Source organism: Balaenoptera musculus, chromosome 3, assembly GCF_009873245.2.
Source record: "Balaenoptera musculus isolate JJ_BM4_2016_0621 chromosome 3, mBalMus1.pri.v3, whole genome shotgun sequence".
Taxonomy (NCBI): Eukaryota; Metazoa; Chordata; class Mammalia; order Artiodactyla; family Balaenopteridae; genus Balaenoptera; species Balaenoptera musculus.
In genome coordinates, this window is record NC_045787.1 from 48,136,055 (window position 1) to 48,152,532 (window position 16,478).

Sequence of the window (16,478 nt, forward strand, 5' to 3'; positions counted from 1 at the left end):
CCCTCAACACATTAACTTCATATGCAGGCTACTTTCTCTAATCGTCAGAAAGTACTTCTAGGCATTACAGTTCATGACAATGCCAGTGCCAGCAAGTAATCTTCTTTTTCCTTATGTCTTTTTAACATCATAGGACACTTTTCTAGAAGTCATTTCATCAGACTTCCCTTCATGTCTAATTGGCTAGAATTTCTTAAACATGCTCCTGTTGAAAGCAGTCATTAACTAAGGGAATAGGATTGCCATGATTGCTTACTGAGCCACTGGCACCTGGGGCTCAGATCAGCTTTTTCTGAAGCATATGGTGACATGCAAGAGGAGGATAACCGACAAGTTCAGGGCTGTGTTAGGAAGGAGGGCGATTATGTAGGCACCCTAAGTGTCCACTGCAGAGACCAATGGAATAATGTCAGTTCTAGTTTTATTAAAACCTTAAGAAGTGGGTTTGTGTAGATTAAATGAAAGGTGTACCTTTAAACCAGAAATAATTTAAAAGATTTCATGTTGCATGCTAACACTGTTGGTTGTGTTTGGCTGGTTGGAGTTTCTTGTTGGGAAAGATTCCGAGTTAGCAGACTAGAGTGCCTGGATGTATTCAGTGGACGAGAGTAGGATGTGAGGGTGGCTGCCTATGGTCACATGTTAATTGTCCCTATTTTAAACTGTTGTTGTTATTATTTTATTACTATTACTACATTCACAGCGCACACATTTTAGCTTACTAGAATTATGTTAATTCTCACCATGCTTTTTATGTAAAACATGATTCCCTATCTTTAATCTTTGTCAACAAAATGAGATTTGACATCTATTTATGTATGTATGTATGTATGTATTTATTTATTTATGGCTTTTGTCGGGTCTTAGTTGCGGCACGCGAGCGCTTCATTGCGGCACGTGGGCTCCTCTCTCGTTGTGGTGCCTGGGCTCCAGAGCACGCAGCTCAGTAGTTGTGGTGCATGGGCACTAGGGCTTAGTTGCCCCGTGGCAGGTTGGATCTTAGTTCCCCGACCAGGGATCGAACCCGTGTCCCCTGCCTTGGAAGGCAGGTTCTTAACCATTGGACCACCAGGGAAGTCCCCAAGATTTGACTTTTAATTGGAGATTCTCTTGCAGGAGAGAATTTCAGCTTTGGGCTTTTCAATTCAATTTTTTTTTTTTTTCCACTTTCTACCTTTCAGAGACCCAAATGAATGCAATTTGCAGAATTGCAAAGTAAAAATATCCTGCTCTCTGGGGAAAAAGTGTGTATATTTATATCCAGAATATACTTTATTATTAGTGTGATAAATCTTTTAACTTAGGGAAGGGAGAACAGAGAGTTTTTTACTATACAAGTAAGTTGACAGATTTTGGAATGTAGTGAAGGGATTTGATGCAGTACAAAGCATACTTCCATGGAGATCCAGATCTATTGCAGTTAAAATTCAAGGCTGCAGCAGACTTAAAATAGCTTAAGTGAAGGAACTCCATCTTATTATTCAGTTCTAAAATACAAACTGGGATCTAGACTTTTTCTAAACGTTTTAGTTTATTAAATACCTTTTGGGTTGAGATAATAATGTCATAATTTTCCAACTTTGTGCCAGAGTTCCTTGGCCAGCTAGTTGTGCTATATCATTTTATAGTTGACCTTGAACAACTCGGGGATTGGGGCACCCACCCTCTTTGAATTTGAAAACCCAAGTATACCTTATAGTTGGTCATCATACCCACAGTTCCTCTGGTTCCACGTCCTTGGATTCAACCAATGAGGGATCGTGTAGTACTGTAGTATTTACTATTGAAAAAAATCTGCATATAACTGGACCCCTGCAGTTCAAACCCATGTTGTTGAAGAGTCAACTGTATATCATGGTGGACGAAAGCATTGCAGTTCCAAGAGGTTAAAGCCATGAAGTGAGTTAGAGATTGAGCTCTTGCTGTTTTTCAGGGCTTCTGATTTCCAGTTTAAGGTTCTTACTGTTTGATCCCACCAGGTGTACTGACTCATCAGAGACAGTTGTTCCAGAAATTATTTTTTTAATGGTGGGGGATTAAGGATAAAAGGACATTCATGTCCCCTGCAAGAGTGAGCCTGATCAGGTTTCTGGTGTCAGCGCTTGTCTTAAACCCTGAATCAAAAGTTATTTACACAGCTGAGTCAGGAAGTGTCCTTCTCCTGTACTTGCCACAAAACATAAGAGAAGCGAAGCTTTCTTTGCCACAGTTTATTGGTTAAGAACCTATGACTCTGATAAATTACTGAATTCTATTCTAAATTAGGAACAGTGACATTTGTTCTATCAGCTTGATTCACTGGACAATATTCATATCTTGTCTCCCTGGAACCAATGTTGACTGAATAGGAAGCTATATTTCTATTATTTCTGCTAATGGTGAAGAGCAGTAGTGCAGATAATCAAAATAAAATGATTTATAACTGTCCTGCTGGTACAAGTGCTATCAGGGACAGGTTCCTCATAGCATAGTAATGTAATTTGGAGCACGAAGTAGATTGTTACATAATTAATAGTGTTTTAATGATGTTACTATTTAAATTTCTGTTACTGTTATGAAACATAAATAATTAGACATATGAAGATTAGTGGTAAAAGAAGTATTAATTTTAAGTGTTTGTAAGTATTATTTTTTAGAAAGGTATAAAAGGTATACCTTGCTTTGTCAAGTGATTTATGGTTCAAAAGTTGCCTATAAATAAATTTCTTACAATTTATTACCTAAATACTGAAGCAAAATGCTCTAAGTTTTCTTTGGTGTGACCCTTTTAAAAGTGAGATATCTTTTCATAATTAAACTTTATAATTATACATCTAATTTATCTAGCTATTCCTCACATATTGGTACATAGAAGCATTATTGTTCTCAGTATTTTGAGGTTTGTTTTTAGTATATTATAGACTTTTTAATTTATTTAAAACATTTTTTTAAAAACTGCAGCTGTATGTTAATGTCTCATCTTGAAGAACCAAAAGTAACAGAAGATGAAGAGCCACCCACAGAACAGGATAAGAGGAAAAAGATGGTAAGTTACAAAAGTAGCTTCTAAAATCTGGGAAAACCATATATCGTCATTATATTCTGGAGGTTTCAAAATATGTGGTGGTCCATTCTTCCTTCCTTCCTTCCTTCCATCCATCCATCCATCCATCCATCCATTCGCCTGACCCTGTTGCAGAATTAATGTAAGATAACTGAGTTTTGAAATTTGGGGTATAATACTAAAACAGATAAATTGCATTCATAGTACAGGAAGTTGAGTTTAACTTTTGATCTGAAATAATTGTTTCTTGTCTTAGCAGAGGGTTTACTCCTTTACTTACAGGAACCATGTGACCTTCAAACCTTATTTAAATTGTAATGCTAATTCTTCTGTTTTGAGATTTATTGAAATTTCTTTATTCCCTATTTCATGGATCTTAAAATGATTTTGAAATCATTACAAGCCTTTATAAGAATGCCTTTAAATTAACTGCTAAATTGTTTTGAAAACCATAACTCTCTCTACAGGAGTCTGATAAGAAAAAGGAACAAAAAATAGGAAACATCTAAAATATCTTACCTCTAAAATTATTTATAATCATGAATTTTTAAATACTTTGACACGTGAATATAAAATAGTTACTTAAATAAACTTTTTCTCCTTTTTCTCTTGGAATCTGCTCTAGTCTCCTGACCTCACCAGTTATTAACTTCATTGTACTTTCTGTCCTCATTCGCAGTTGAGAACAACAGCACTCTCTACCTCAAAAATAGAATAAATAAATTAATATATAAAATGGTCATGAGATAGATAATGCTGAACACCTAATAATTACTTTGTAGGTGTTGGCTGTCATTAGTCTACTCATGATATTCACTCCTTGAATTATCCCACATTGATCCTCAAGGGCTTCATCCTAGGTGTATAGCTAAGCACGGCTCTGACAGCCTTCTTTTAAACTGTGTTTGAGTTTAATCCATTTTACTTTGTTTTTATGCTAGATGCCATTTCCCTAGCACTAGTGTAGAGGAAAGGACAATATCCAAGAGTTCATAAAACCTGAATTCTAGTCCTGTTTGTGTTGTTAATGATGACCTTGAGGAAGTCACCTTGTCTCTTGAGAATCATTTCCTCATCTGAGAAATGAGGGGGAAATTGGATTAGCAAATTCCAAGGCCTATGAGCTAAATAAGTATTTGATTTTTTTTTTTTAAAGCTCTTAATACCATTCCTTTCTTTCCCCACTATCTAGTGTCCTAGTGAAGTTTTCAATTGTGAATGTACCTCTGGAAATATTTCTCCCATGAAATGAGACTGCTAAGCAGTATCCTAAATACATGGAAAATGTATTTTCTTCACTTAGAATAATGGTAACCTTTTGGTAGAATGTAACAATTTGTCTTTCCCCCTCTTTCACATCTACTTTTTTAAGCCTTGAATATATCATTGGTGTTATAGAAAAATACGGTAACGTTTTTCTTAATAATGTTCTGAACTTATAAATGAATAATAGGTATTCTGCTTTCTTTCACATCAGCTTTTTGTACACTTTAGTAACACGGTTAGTCTGGTAGATCTGCCCTTTGCAAATTGATCTACCCAGGTCTGTTCTTCATTACGTATAGAATCCTTAGTAACATCATAGAGTAGTAATTTTAATTCTAACTTTATTTTGAAGGTAAGTGCAGTACTGTCTCAGAGAGCAGTGTAAGAACATAGTTTTCGAAATAACCCTTAAAGTTCTTTGATTCAGTTTTGTGATCCTAAATTTTATTTGAGAACTCATTATTTTATCATTATTGTTCTATTTTAGGTAGTACTGATTTATAGAACAACTTTTATTTTTTAAAGTGGCTGATTTTATTTGAAATTAGTCGTCACAGTAGCTATTTGATGTAGATTTATAGTGTCATCTCTATTAAGATTTCCAGTGCCTTAGCCATAAGGCTTTTAGTCTTATGCTGATAAATACCACAGTGTTTATGATTAATGCTGAGATTATGTATCTTAGCCTTTAATAAATATAATTATGAATACAGTGCTAATTTTTCAGTAACTTTTCAAAAACAAACAAAATTAGTTTCACTGTATCTTTGGGGTTACAAGAATAAATTATGTACTTTCTTTCTGTAATTATATCATCATTCTTGTACTGTGATGTCTTTAACATTAGAAATTTTTTGAGAATTATCTAAATGTGTCTTGGTTGTAGTTTCAAACGGAAGTGTTTGCTGGTAGATGATTATGAATTATTATTCAAAAGAAAAACCAATCTAGCATCAAAGAGTTTTTTCATTTTAAAATGAAATTTTTTATTTACTCGGAAGCAAAAGTGTAGCTGCTTGATTCCAAGATTACATAGTTGAAAGTCTAATTTACTGACTGTCATTGTTGTCTTAAAGTAGTCCCAAAACGTGGCATCTTCATTTCAGTAGCTGCTTTGGTAGAGTGAAGCAGCAGTAATTATAATTCAGAAAGGTAGATGATTAGTATTATATCAAATGTGCCAAATGATTTTCCATACGTTTATGAGAATTCTGTATATTTCATCTTAAATAAGGATGAAATTTCTGTTCAGGAAAGCTATTAAGCTGTCCAGACTTTTGATTGTGTGCTTTTTTATCCAGCTCTTCTCTGTTCTGTCTGTTTGGGGGGAACTAATTCTGAGAAGATTGAATGTGGCTTAAGCGTTTCACTTCATTTCTAAGTTTCCTCTCTGTCCAGTATACTCCAGTAGTAGAATGGTAATTCCATGACCTCTTCTATAAAGAATTTAGCTAATACCTTAGCATTCTAAGTTCCTTATAATTTCTTTTTTTGTGAAATGTGACATACTAGGCATTTATACATTGAAACTTCTCAAATTTAAGTTTTTGAGCATATTAATGCTTGTGGCAATGCTTTGGTACCTGCTAAGAAAGCATTATTAATGAAACATTTGATATAATAAGTAAAGCTGTATTGATCATGCTTTCCTGTTAAAGTTTAAGCCCTAGAAATATTTTGATAATCTGTTTCTGTAAATAATAATCTAGTTTTATACATACTTAATAGATGCTTTAATTGATAATGGGGTATAAATAAGTTGAACATTATTAAAACTACACTAGCTTCTCACTCACTTGTGCTAGTAGAAGCAGTAGCACAAATAAAGGTCTATCTAAACATCATTCATATGGTCTTCTGCTTTTGCTGTAGCACAGCTAAGCAAATTGATGATATGTTAGGTTGGGTTGCATTTTATTTGATAAATTCATGACCAGATCCTAAATCTTGTGGCAAATATAATAAATCCTGAGCATGCCTTGCATTTTGCTTTCGAGTGAGTATTGTCTCCTGTGCTGCTATTGCCAAATACAGCACTGGGTCAGGGAGGGCCAAGTGCTGCATTGTGGGAGTGGAACTTGTCTGAAAATCATAGCCTACAGGTACCTGATATTTCTCTTTCTGAGAGCAGATAGACGGCCTCTTCCTCCACTTCTGCCTCTGTTTCCCTCCCTCTTCTCCCTCTCCCTTCAGCTTCCTTCCTTCTCATCAACTCTCCCTGAAAACTTATTTGCCTAACTATGAAATACAGTAGTTTTCCTCAGACTTTTACTTACATTTGGAATATAGAATACATTGCTGGAGGGAAAGTTACCTTATTATCAGTTGCAAATATTCCACAATGTTGTTTTATAAATTTTTAGTTCAAATATAATGTCAGCAGGGTGCACTATAGTGGTGGTTTGGGGTGGGACATTGTAAACTCTCCCTGAACAGGTTTTTTTTTTTTTTTTTTAGGTTGTTACATAATATTTATTTATTTATTTTAAAAATATCTTTATTGGAGTATAATTGCTTTACAATGGTGTGTTAGTTTCTGCTGTATAACAAAGTGAATTAGCTATACGTAAACATATATCCCCATATCTACTCCCTCTTGTGTCTCCCTCCCACCCTCCCCATTCCACCCCTCTAGGTGGTCACAAAGCACCGAGCTGATCTCCCTGTGCTATGCGGCTGCTTCCCACTAGCTATCTATTTTACATTTGGTAGTATATATAAGTCCATGCCATTCTCTCACTTCGTCCCAGCTTACCCTTCCCTCTCCCCGTGTCCTCAAGTCCACTCTCTATGTCTACATCTTTATTCCTGTCCTGCCCCTAGGCCTGAACAGTTTTGATCACTGAGAACCAGTAAGATTATTCTTTTGCCTGTCCCCATTTACCTCTAAAAAACTCAGCAGAACTAGTAGAAAGACAAAATTGTATTTGATTGTCACTAATAAGGTACTGTCTTCTTCTTAATTCAATATCAGTATTTTGAAGTGCATGTTAAAAAGACATTTTTATTTTAAATAATATGAGATTAATCTATTATCTATTATCTTATTATTGGTGGTTTCTGAACTGCCTTTTGAGAATCCTTACCCTATAACAAGGTAAATTATACAATTGTTGAAAATACTCTTTAGTATTCAACTTGCATGAAATGTCACGCTGGTTATGAATTTAGAGCTTTCTGCTTTTCCTCAGCTTGCCCAGTTCTGTTACATTTTTCAACTCTATTTCTCATGCTAAATCGTGAACTTATCCTAATTTGGAACTGATCTCATCCAAAATCCTGAACTCTGACATTTCTCTCTCATCACAACCTCTTCTTCTTCCTTACTAACTATTCCTTTTCTCCTGGTAAATCTGTTTTGTACCTTTATCTGGAGCCCCATAATTCGTCCTTGTTTTCATAATCACTTTCCCAGCTTTTAACCTAGATTTCCTTGTTTTTCTGCTGTTTTTAACTTTGGACAAACCATATCCTTTGCCTCCCTGCTTTAGACCTACTACATTTCTGGGCCTGGGAATCAAGCATACATATTTCTTTAAAGGGGCACATATTATTTTGATGTACAACCAGGGTTGAGAACCACTGCAGTAAGAATTTAACTCCTTGTTTATCTTAACAGACCTCTGTAGTATGATTCCAGCCAACCTTTTGAGCCTTGTCTTCCTTTTTCCCCACACTGTCTCCTAAACCAAATAACTTATCTCCATTCATATCTATGTTTTCTTGTCTCTGTTATGGAGTTCATACTAGTCCTTCCATCTGGAGTATCCCCTTTATCCTCCTTCTCTCCACTCAGCTTACTCTTTCACCATTTTTCTCATGAGGTACTCTCTTCTCACTGATCACCTTTCCTACCCATACCCAGTTACAGAAATAATCTTGCCCTCTGCTAGACTTATGTAGCAACTTTTCTGTATGTTTTGACTGCCTTTACCACCTGCATTTTAAAAAAGATGTTGGAGATCAGAATACGAAAGATAATGATCCCTGAGAAACAAAAAACAAATACTGTGAGCCTGCTGATTGCCACATCTTACTGCCTTCAGTTTCCAGGGAGTGGCCTAGGGAGCCCAGTGGTCTCTCTGATTTGAGGAGAGGAAGCTGGAAATCTGAGGATACCAGAGTGGCTCAGGCTACCAGAGAAGAGGAAGCTACTGACATAGAATTTTGGGGATCTTCACTGGGTCCCCTCTCAGTCTTCACCTGAGTACTGATTAGCACATACAAGTGCAGAAGTTACCCAAGTCCAGAGAAAGAACCTCCAGAATGGATTGTTACGAGAACAATACTCAGAACTGACACAGAGCAGATAGTAGTCCCTCATGTCAGAGTGGAAATCTCAGAATTCACAGAGTATTAGGTAGAGGACTCAGAATTGTATTACCTCAGTAGTGGAGCAAAATTAGCCCTAGATTAGGCATTGCTCTGATCCTGCCAAACAAAGCTTAAAAGCAAAATCCGACCTACCTAAGGAGACAAAGGACCTGTACTCTGAAAACTATAAGACCCTGGTGAAAGAAATAAAAAATGACACAAACAAATGGAAAGATTTACGGTGTTCTTGGATTGGAAGAATCAATATTGTCAAAATGACTATACTACCCAAGACAATCTGCAGATTCAGTGCAATTTCTATGAAATTACCAATTGCATTTTTCACAGAGTAGAACAAAAAATTTTTAAATTTGTATGGAAACACAAAAGACCCTTAATAGCTAAAGCAATCTTGAGAAAGAAAAACACAGCTGAGGGAATCAGGCTCCCTGACTTCAGACTATACTACAAAGCTACAGTAATCAAAACAGTATGTTGGGCTTCCCTGGTGGCGCAGTGGTTGAGAATCTGCCTGCCAATGCAGGGGACACGGGTTTGAGCCCTGGTCTGGGAGGATCCCATATGCCGCGGAGCAACTGGGCCCGTGTACCACAACTACTGAGCCTGCGCGTCTGGAGCCTGTGCTCCGCAACGGGAGAGGCCGCGATAGTGAGAGGCCCGCGCATCGCTGTGAAGAGTGGCCCCCGCTCGCCGCAACTAGAGAAAGCCCTCGCACAGAAACGAAGACCCAACACAGCCAAAAATAAATAAATAAATAAATTTAAGACTTAAAAAAAAGAAAAGTGCAAAAAAAAAACCCAAAAAACAGTATGTCATTGCCACAAAAACAGAAATATAGATCAATGGAACAGGATAGAAAGCCCAGAGATAAACCCACGCACCTATGGTTAATTAATCTATGACAAAGGAGGCAAGAATATACAATGGAGAAAGACAGTCTCTTCAATAAGTGGTCCTGGGAAAACTGGACAGCTACGTGTAAAAGAATGAAATTGGGGCTCCCCTCGTGGCACAGTGGTTAAGAATCCACCTGCCAATGCAGGGGACACAGGTTTGAGCCCTGGTCCGGGAAGATCCCACATGCTGTGGAGCAACTAAGTCCGTGCGCCACAACTACTGAGCCTGTGCTCTAGAGCCTACGAGCCACAACTACTGAGCCCATGTGCCACAACTACTAAAGCCCATGCGCCTAGAGGCCATGCTCCGCAACAAGAGAAGCCACCGCACTGCAAAGAAGAGTAGCCCCCACTCACCACAACTAGAGAAAGCCTGTATGCAGCAACGAAGACCCAGTGCAGCCAAAAATTAATAAATAAAATTAATACATTTAAAAAAAAGAAAGAATGAAATTAGAACATTCTCCAACACCACACACAAAAATAAACTCAAAATGGATCAAAAACCTAAATGTAAGACTGGATACTATAAAACTCCCAGAGGAAAACATAGGCAGAACACTCTTTGACATAAAACACAGCAATATCTTTTTGGATCCACCTCCTAGCGTAATGGAAAAAGACACATTATATAGAGAGGGAAAGAGATAAGGACAGTGGCAAACTTGTCATTGGAAACAGTGCAGGCAAGCCAGTAGCAGAGCAGCATTTTTAAAGTATTGAAAGAAAAAAATCGTTTCTCCTATTTTCACATTACTAAAATAATCTTTTGATATAACTTTTTACTACTGAAAATAAAAATTGTTTTATTTAATCCCTGCTTAATTTGTAAAGTTTTCAAATTTTATTTTGGTAACAATGGAAGATGTCCCATTTTCTGGTTTTTCTTTATTCAATGAGAATATGAAATATTTACAGGCTGTTTACGTAACCTATAACAGTATCATAGATGGCCCCTGAAAATCTATTATACTAATTGTCAGATTTTTCTCATTTATCATACTACTGGATATTTTTTATGCTACTGCTTGAATGAAACTATAGAAGTATAGGTTTGAATGCTTTTTAATCATTAACATAGAAGTACTCACATTTGTTACTATGGCCTGCCATCTGATTCTTTTTTTTCCCTTCAGAATTGCTGAGATGTTTTCATTTTTTTCTTCAGTCTTTGATACATAGTGATCTATAAAGTCTGTAGATAGATAATAGGAAAAAGCCATTCAGAAGCTGGTTTGTTAACAAGAAAATCAGATCTAAATTGTTCATTATGAATGTTTCTATTGATATCTAATTTTAAAAAACATTATAAATAGGTAAAATTTGTCTTTGTTCCTCTGCCTCCTAGGAAGGTTTAAAACTCAATTCTTAAACTTTAATATTAAAGAACAGTTTGAAAAATAGTGACTATAAATGATCGCTTCTGATTTTGCAAGTAAAACAGTTGTACTGGTTAAATTTTTATATTGCTTGCTTGCTGTCACTTATTTTTGTTTGTCACTTAACATATTTTCACCAATCTGATTCTCTTAAGGCCCAATATATAAAAATTGTGTGTAAATCCTCCCAGTCCACCATTCTCTTAAAAGTAGTTCTCTGTTGAGTCTTAGTCAGGTACCAAATAATTCTACCTGCTGCAGTTACACAACTGCTTCTCTTGACCTCCACACAGTGGCAATAGAGTAGCATCTTCAAAATGAACTATTTTTCTTTTGTATTCATTCCATATGCATTTTTGAATGCTCACCATGTACAAAGCATTGATCTTTATAATCAGTATTTTCTCTGCTGGCATGTTTATCTACCTACAGAACCTATTTTCTTGTGTATGTTGGTAAATAATACATACATATTCTTTAAAAATATTCAATGCCATTAGCTTATTACAAAGCCAGTTTCTTAAAATGGGAGGATCTACTTGTTTTTATGTATGCTTTGCTTAGATTCGACCTATAAGTTTGACTGACTGCTATACTGCTGTTAATATATCCTTATCTTCATTTCTAGGTGATGCTAAAACGTAAAAAAGGTTACTCTAGGTATATTTTTTATATACCTAAGACCAGCTATATAAAAAATACTAAATATTTCAAAGTTGGATTGAACAAAACTTTCTGTACCAAGTGAGACTTCAAAATCAATGTTAAACTTACCCCATATCTTGAAATATGCTATTGCAGTGGTTAATTCAGTTCTTACAAACTGTGGAATTGCAAGTAACATTAAACCATCCAAGAGGATAGGAAATAATGACTTGAATAATCCAACTGAGATGTAATAAAGACACAAATTGATAACCAGGCATCCTCCTGAGATAGCAGTTTTTCCCTGTGACGGAGCTAAAATGTTAATCAAAAAATAGTCTGAGATCAAGAGGTTAAGATTTTTCACAGTAGGCTACATCATAGTAATCAGAGGACACTAGAAAAGAAAATTCTATTGAAAATGCTCTTGGAACTAAATAAAGTGATGGCTTCTAAGTTTTTGCTTTTAGTTGAGATCTCAGATTAATTCCCTGCTGACATCAGTATTGTTCTTGGGTATTAAAAAAATAGGCAGCCTCATTATTCATTATTTACTTGAATTGTTACTGAAAACCTTAATCAGGAAGAGTTCAGTAATTTGCCACTGTTCACTTGGAAACTTTGGCAAGGTGGTATTGACTCAATGTAAATAAAGTCTTCATATTTTTAGATGAAGAATATGACCTGGTTTGGGAGAACTTAGGTAACATTCCAGTGAACTTTAGACTGTCTTCTTGATGGGTTTTCCTACTCTATTCCTGCTTTCCTCTTCTGCTTCTTTCTTTTTCTCAATAAATTATCAGTATGCTAATTGTGTTTTTATAAGGAGCCTATCTTTTGAGGGAAGGGAAATTTAAGAAGCCTTTTCAAAGAATTGTTTTACGTAAGGAAGTTCCTATTTTGAAGACTTTTTTTTAATTATAAAAGTAGCCTATACTAATTTAAAAAATCACAAAATCATTGTATGATGTGGAATACCCTTTCCCCAAGGCAACCTTTACTAGCATATGTATCTTTCCAAACATTTAGTTTACATATATAAACATCTGTATGTAGTTCACAAATTAGAAACACTATACATTCTATTTTGCTGCTTGATTCCTCTTAAATGTAGTAAATGCATGAGCATATTTCCTGTACATAAATTTAGATTTGCATTATTTCTTCTAATAGCTGCACACGATGACATTCCATTGAATGGATCTCCATCCCATGCATCTCTTGTGCAGCAGTTCTCAAAGTGTAGCCCACAGATAACTAGGGGTTCCCCAAACCCTTTCAACAGTATTACTGTTTCATCACCATCATCATCATCATCATCATCATTATCATCATAATGATTTCATAATAATACTAAGATATTATTTCCCTTTTCATTGTGTGAACATTGGTACTGGTGGTGCTAAAACAATGTTGGGTACCCAGTGGTGGGTATAACTGCTGGCACTTCAGCATTAATAAGGTCAGTGACAGCAAACTATACTAGCAGCCATCATATTCTCCACTACCATACACTTAGTTTTTTGTTTTTAAAGCCAGTTTCATTTAAGAATGTCTTTGATGACATAGTACAAATTACTAATTTTCATATATCTCCACTCTTGAGTGCTCATCTTTTAAATATTTTCTGTGTCAAAATGGGAATATTCTCTGACAGTGGTTGGTCTTGAGGAAAAGTACTTTTGTGATTGAGTTGTGAACTGAATTAAACCTTTTTCATGAACACTACTTGAATGTGGAAGTGGAAGAGCAGCTGAAAGGTAAACATGATCATTCAGACTTGAGCATTAGGCATGCATTTTCTCGAAAGTAAGCACGTCACTTCAAGGTAAACAACTAACAATTTAAATTTATGTGCCCAGTGGTGGTACATGAGTTGTTCTGTACCCTGGACAATATGATAGTTAGAAAGCAGTAATTTGTTGTTTAATGTACTTTCTCTAATTATGAGTGAGGCTGAGCCTTTTTCAGATGCTTGTAGCTCATTTATATCCCTTTGTTTGATGAATGACTTGTTTATATTTTTCTATTAGAAATTTTATTTGTTTGTTTTTTTGCTTTTAAATAAGAGTTTTCTGACAGATTATGTTTCCCAAGAATGGTCATAATAATATCTCCTATTCCGTATGCTATTCTTAAAATGTGACTTTGACATTCTTCCCCATTAAGATGTTAGGCCTGTATTTCCTTTTGTTGAAACTGGTCAGGCTTGCTGGTGCTTTATGACTTCTGAGTCTAGATAATTAGCTATAGCTTCCACCTTGTTCTCTAGGGACACTTATTTTTGGAAGCCAGCTGCCATGCTGTAAGGAAACCCAAGCATCCACAAGGAGAACATAGGTCTTCTTTTCCCCAGCAGAAGTCCCAGAGAACTACCAGCATTAACTGCTAGACACATGAGTGAGTGACTCTTCAGGTGGTTCCAACTCCAAGATGGCTTCACTGACTCCATTAACATTAAAAAATAGTTGTTATTTTATGCCACCTAGTTTGGACTAGTTTGTTAGGTGACAGTCAGTAACCTGAACAAGCTGTTTATAGATTAAAGAAATCAGCCCTTAATTCTCATCTTTGTTTCTATCTATCTATCTATCTACCTATCTATTATCTATCTATATCTATCTAAAACTAGGAACAAAGTTAGGTTTATTAGCTTGCTACTACAAGGGAGAATGTACACATTGGAGAACCATAGGATGTGTCACAGTGAATGAATCAAGGAAGAGTTTTATAGGGTTTAGGGAGCTGGAGTTTAGTTACAGAATGGTCTTGTCAGGGATTGGTCAGAATTTGTAAGCTAGTCAATTTGCTGGGTCAGTCACTGGTCTTACCTTTAACACGAGTTCATGCAGTTACCATCGGATCAGTTGTCAGTTTTCTCGTCTTGGAATACGTGGATCTAAATGAGCTGTGGTAAAATAGTATGGGTTTAGATTGCTTGTTTTGCATGTCATGGTTTAGGATAGTTTTTCTGTTTTGTGAGTCCTGGTACAGTTTGCAAATTGTCTCTGCTTCAGTTCTCAGATTTCCCCTCACAGCTATCAGTGAGGCTTTTTTGCTTTTCACTTCATTTGACCCTCTTTCTGAAAGATGAAGTGCTGTCTTCTGAGGACATGATCAATCCAGATCTGCACTGCTCTTTGAGAGATCATCACTGTATATTGAGTTTTCCATGGTAGTTGTTTTCACCTCTTTAATTTGACGGCATTTTTTTGGTTTTTGACTTTGTTTTTGAACTCTTATTTTGTTGTGTATGGTTTTATGGAGTGATTGGAATGGCTACCCCACTCTTAAGAAATCATTTCTTGTGTTTTTATGGGCTTATTTCATTTAAATCTTTAACTGGAAATTTTTTGATAAAGGAGTGAAGTAGAGCATCAGCTTTTTTTGTATATACATGTATATGTAAATAAATATATAAATACACACACGCACATACATACACATATGGCTTGTGTCACAAAATTAATCAGTAGCCTGTCTTGTCTTTACTGTTTTGAAATGCCACCTTTATCAATCAGATTCTCCGTTGCCAGATTTGCACGGATTTATTTCAGAACTCCAAATTGTAGTCTGTAACCCTGCCTATTTTAATTACTGTAGCCTAACAATGTGTTTTAATACTCATTAATGATGTTTCTGAGGATATTTTACTTGAAAATTCACCATAATATAACTTTTAAGGTAAACTGAACACTTACTAAATAATTGTTAATTACCTTGGTCTGAAGTGGGAAAGAGTTATGGTGGAAAACAGCAAAAACTGTATTGTTTGAAAGTCAGAGGCATAAGACTGGCTATTTTGATGCTAAGAATTGCAGATTTATTTTCCTTTTAGAATATTCCTTAGATCAGTCTAATACATACATACATACATACATATATATACATACTCCAGCTAGTTCTTTTGAGCAGTGCATTGTAAGCAATTGCTTCTTTGTTGTCTCACCCTAACTGTGTGATGTGAATAAAGACATAGCTTATACCAAAAGCTAGGGTGTGCTACCATGATTCAGAGTCAAATGAAGAAAATATGAGAAAGAACATGTCCCTTTATATTAATTTAAAACAATTAAAATGATTTAATTCTCCTGCATAAAGTGATATGTTCACAAATAAAATATCACTTCTGATGAAAGAGGATTTGTTAACTAAAGAATTTACAAATTAAATGATACGGATTTCACTATATCCTAGCCACTCTAATTCATTTTTACATAAACCCTAGCAAAGTGAAATGATTTAAAACAGCTTTGCACAATTTTGTACTTATTTATGTGAAGATCATATTAATAAGTCATTGGATTTTTCAGGAACTGTCACCTTGAAATAAATTACTTTAAAATAAAAACAGATATAAAAGAGGAAAGATTTTGTTATAGAAACTATCCAGGTGTTATCTGTAACTTTCTTTTAACTTAAACCAGAATTAATTTCTTCCCCACACTTTCTTACTGAGCTGGAAGAAATGAAGAAACTGATGCCTTTCTTAACCCTAGTCAAAATGGCTTTATGTCATTGTGTGAATTAAGTAGGTTTACATTTACTTTTACATACAAACAGTAAATCCTTGTTTAATAGTGGTTCTCAACTGAGTGTAATTTTGCCCCCCCCCCAGGGGACTTACAGCATTGTCTGAAAGACATTTTTTATTGTCACAAGGCCAGAGAGGTGCTACTGGCATTTAGTGGGTAGAAGCCAAGGATGCTGCTAAACATCCTGCAATACTCAGGACAAGTAATTCTTTGTTTTATTTCACTGAACTGTGGGTAGTGGCAGGAATGTCAGACATTTATTTAGCTGCCTACTCTGTGTCAAAAAAAAAGGTGGGTTGTAGAGGGCCTGGTATACCATATGGTAAGTGTGGTAGGCAGAATAATCCCTTTCATCTTCAGGCATATCCATGTCGTAGTT

The 16,478-nt window shown here is 35.6% G+C and overlaps 1 protein-coding gene across 3 annotated transcripts in view; it reads left to right on the forward strand.

Moving 5' to 3' along the window:
* Nucleotides 1-16,478, forward strand: part of IPO11 (importin 11) — a 203,517-nt gene that overhangs the window by 172,318 nt on the left and 14,721 nt on the right. For all 3 annotated transcript variants that reach the window (XR_005019404.1, XM_036848210.1, XM_036848211.1), the window contains one exon: nucleotides 2,941-3,025. Coding sequence is in view for 2 of the 3 variants with exons in the window: in XM_036848210.1 (XP_036704105.1) it covers nucleotides 2,941-3,025 (85 nt within the window). In the remaining variant the exon portion in view is untranslated. The remainder of the gene's footprint in view (nucleotides 1-2,940; nucleotides 3,026-16,478) is intronic.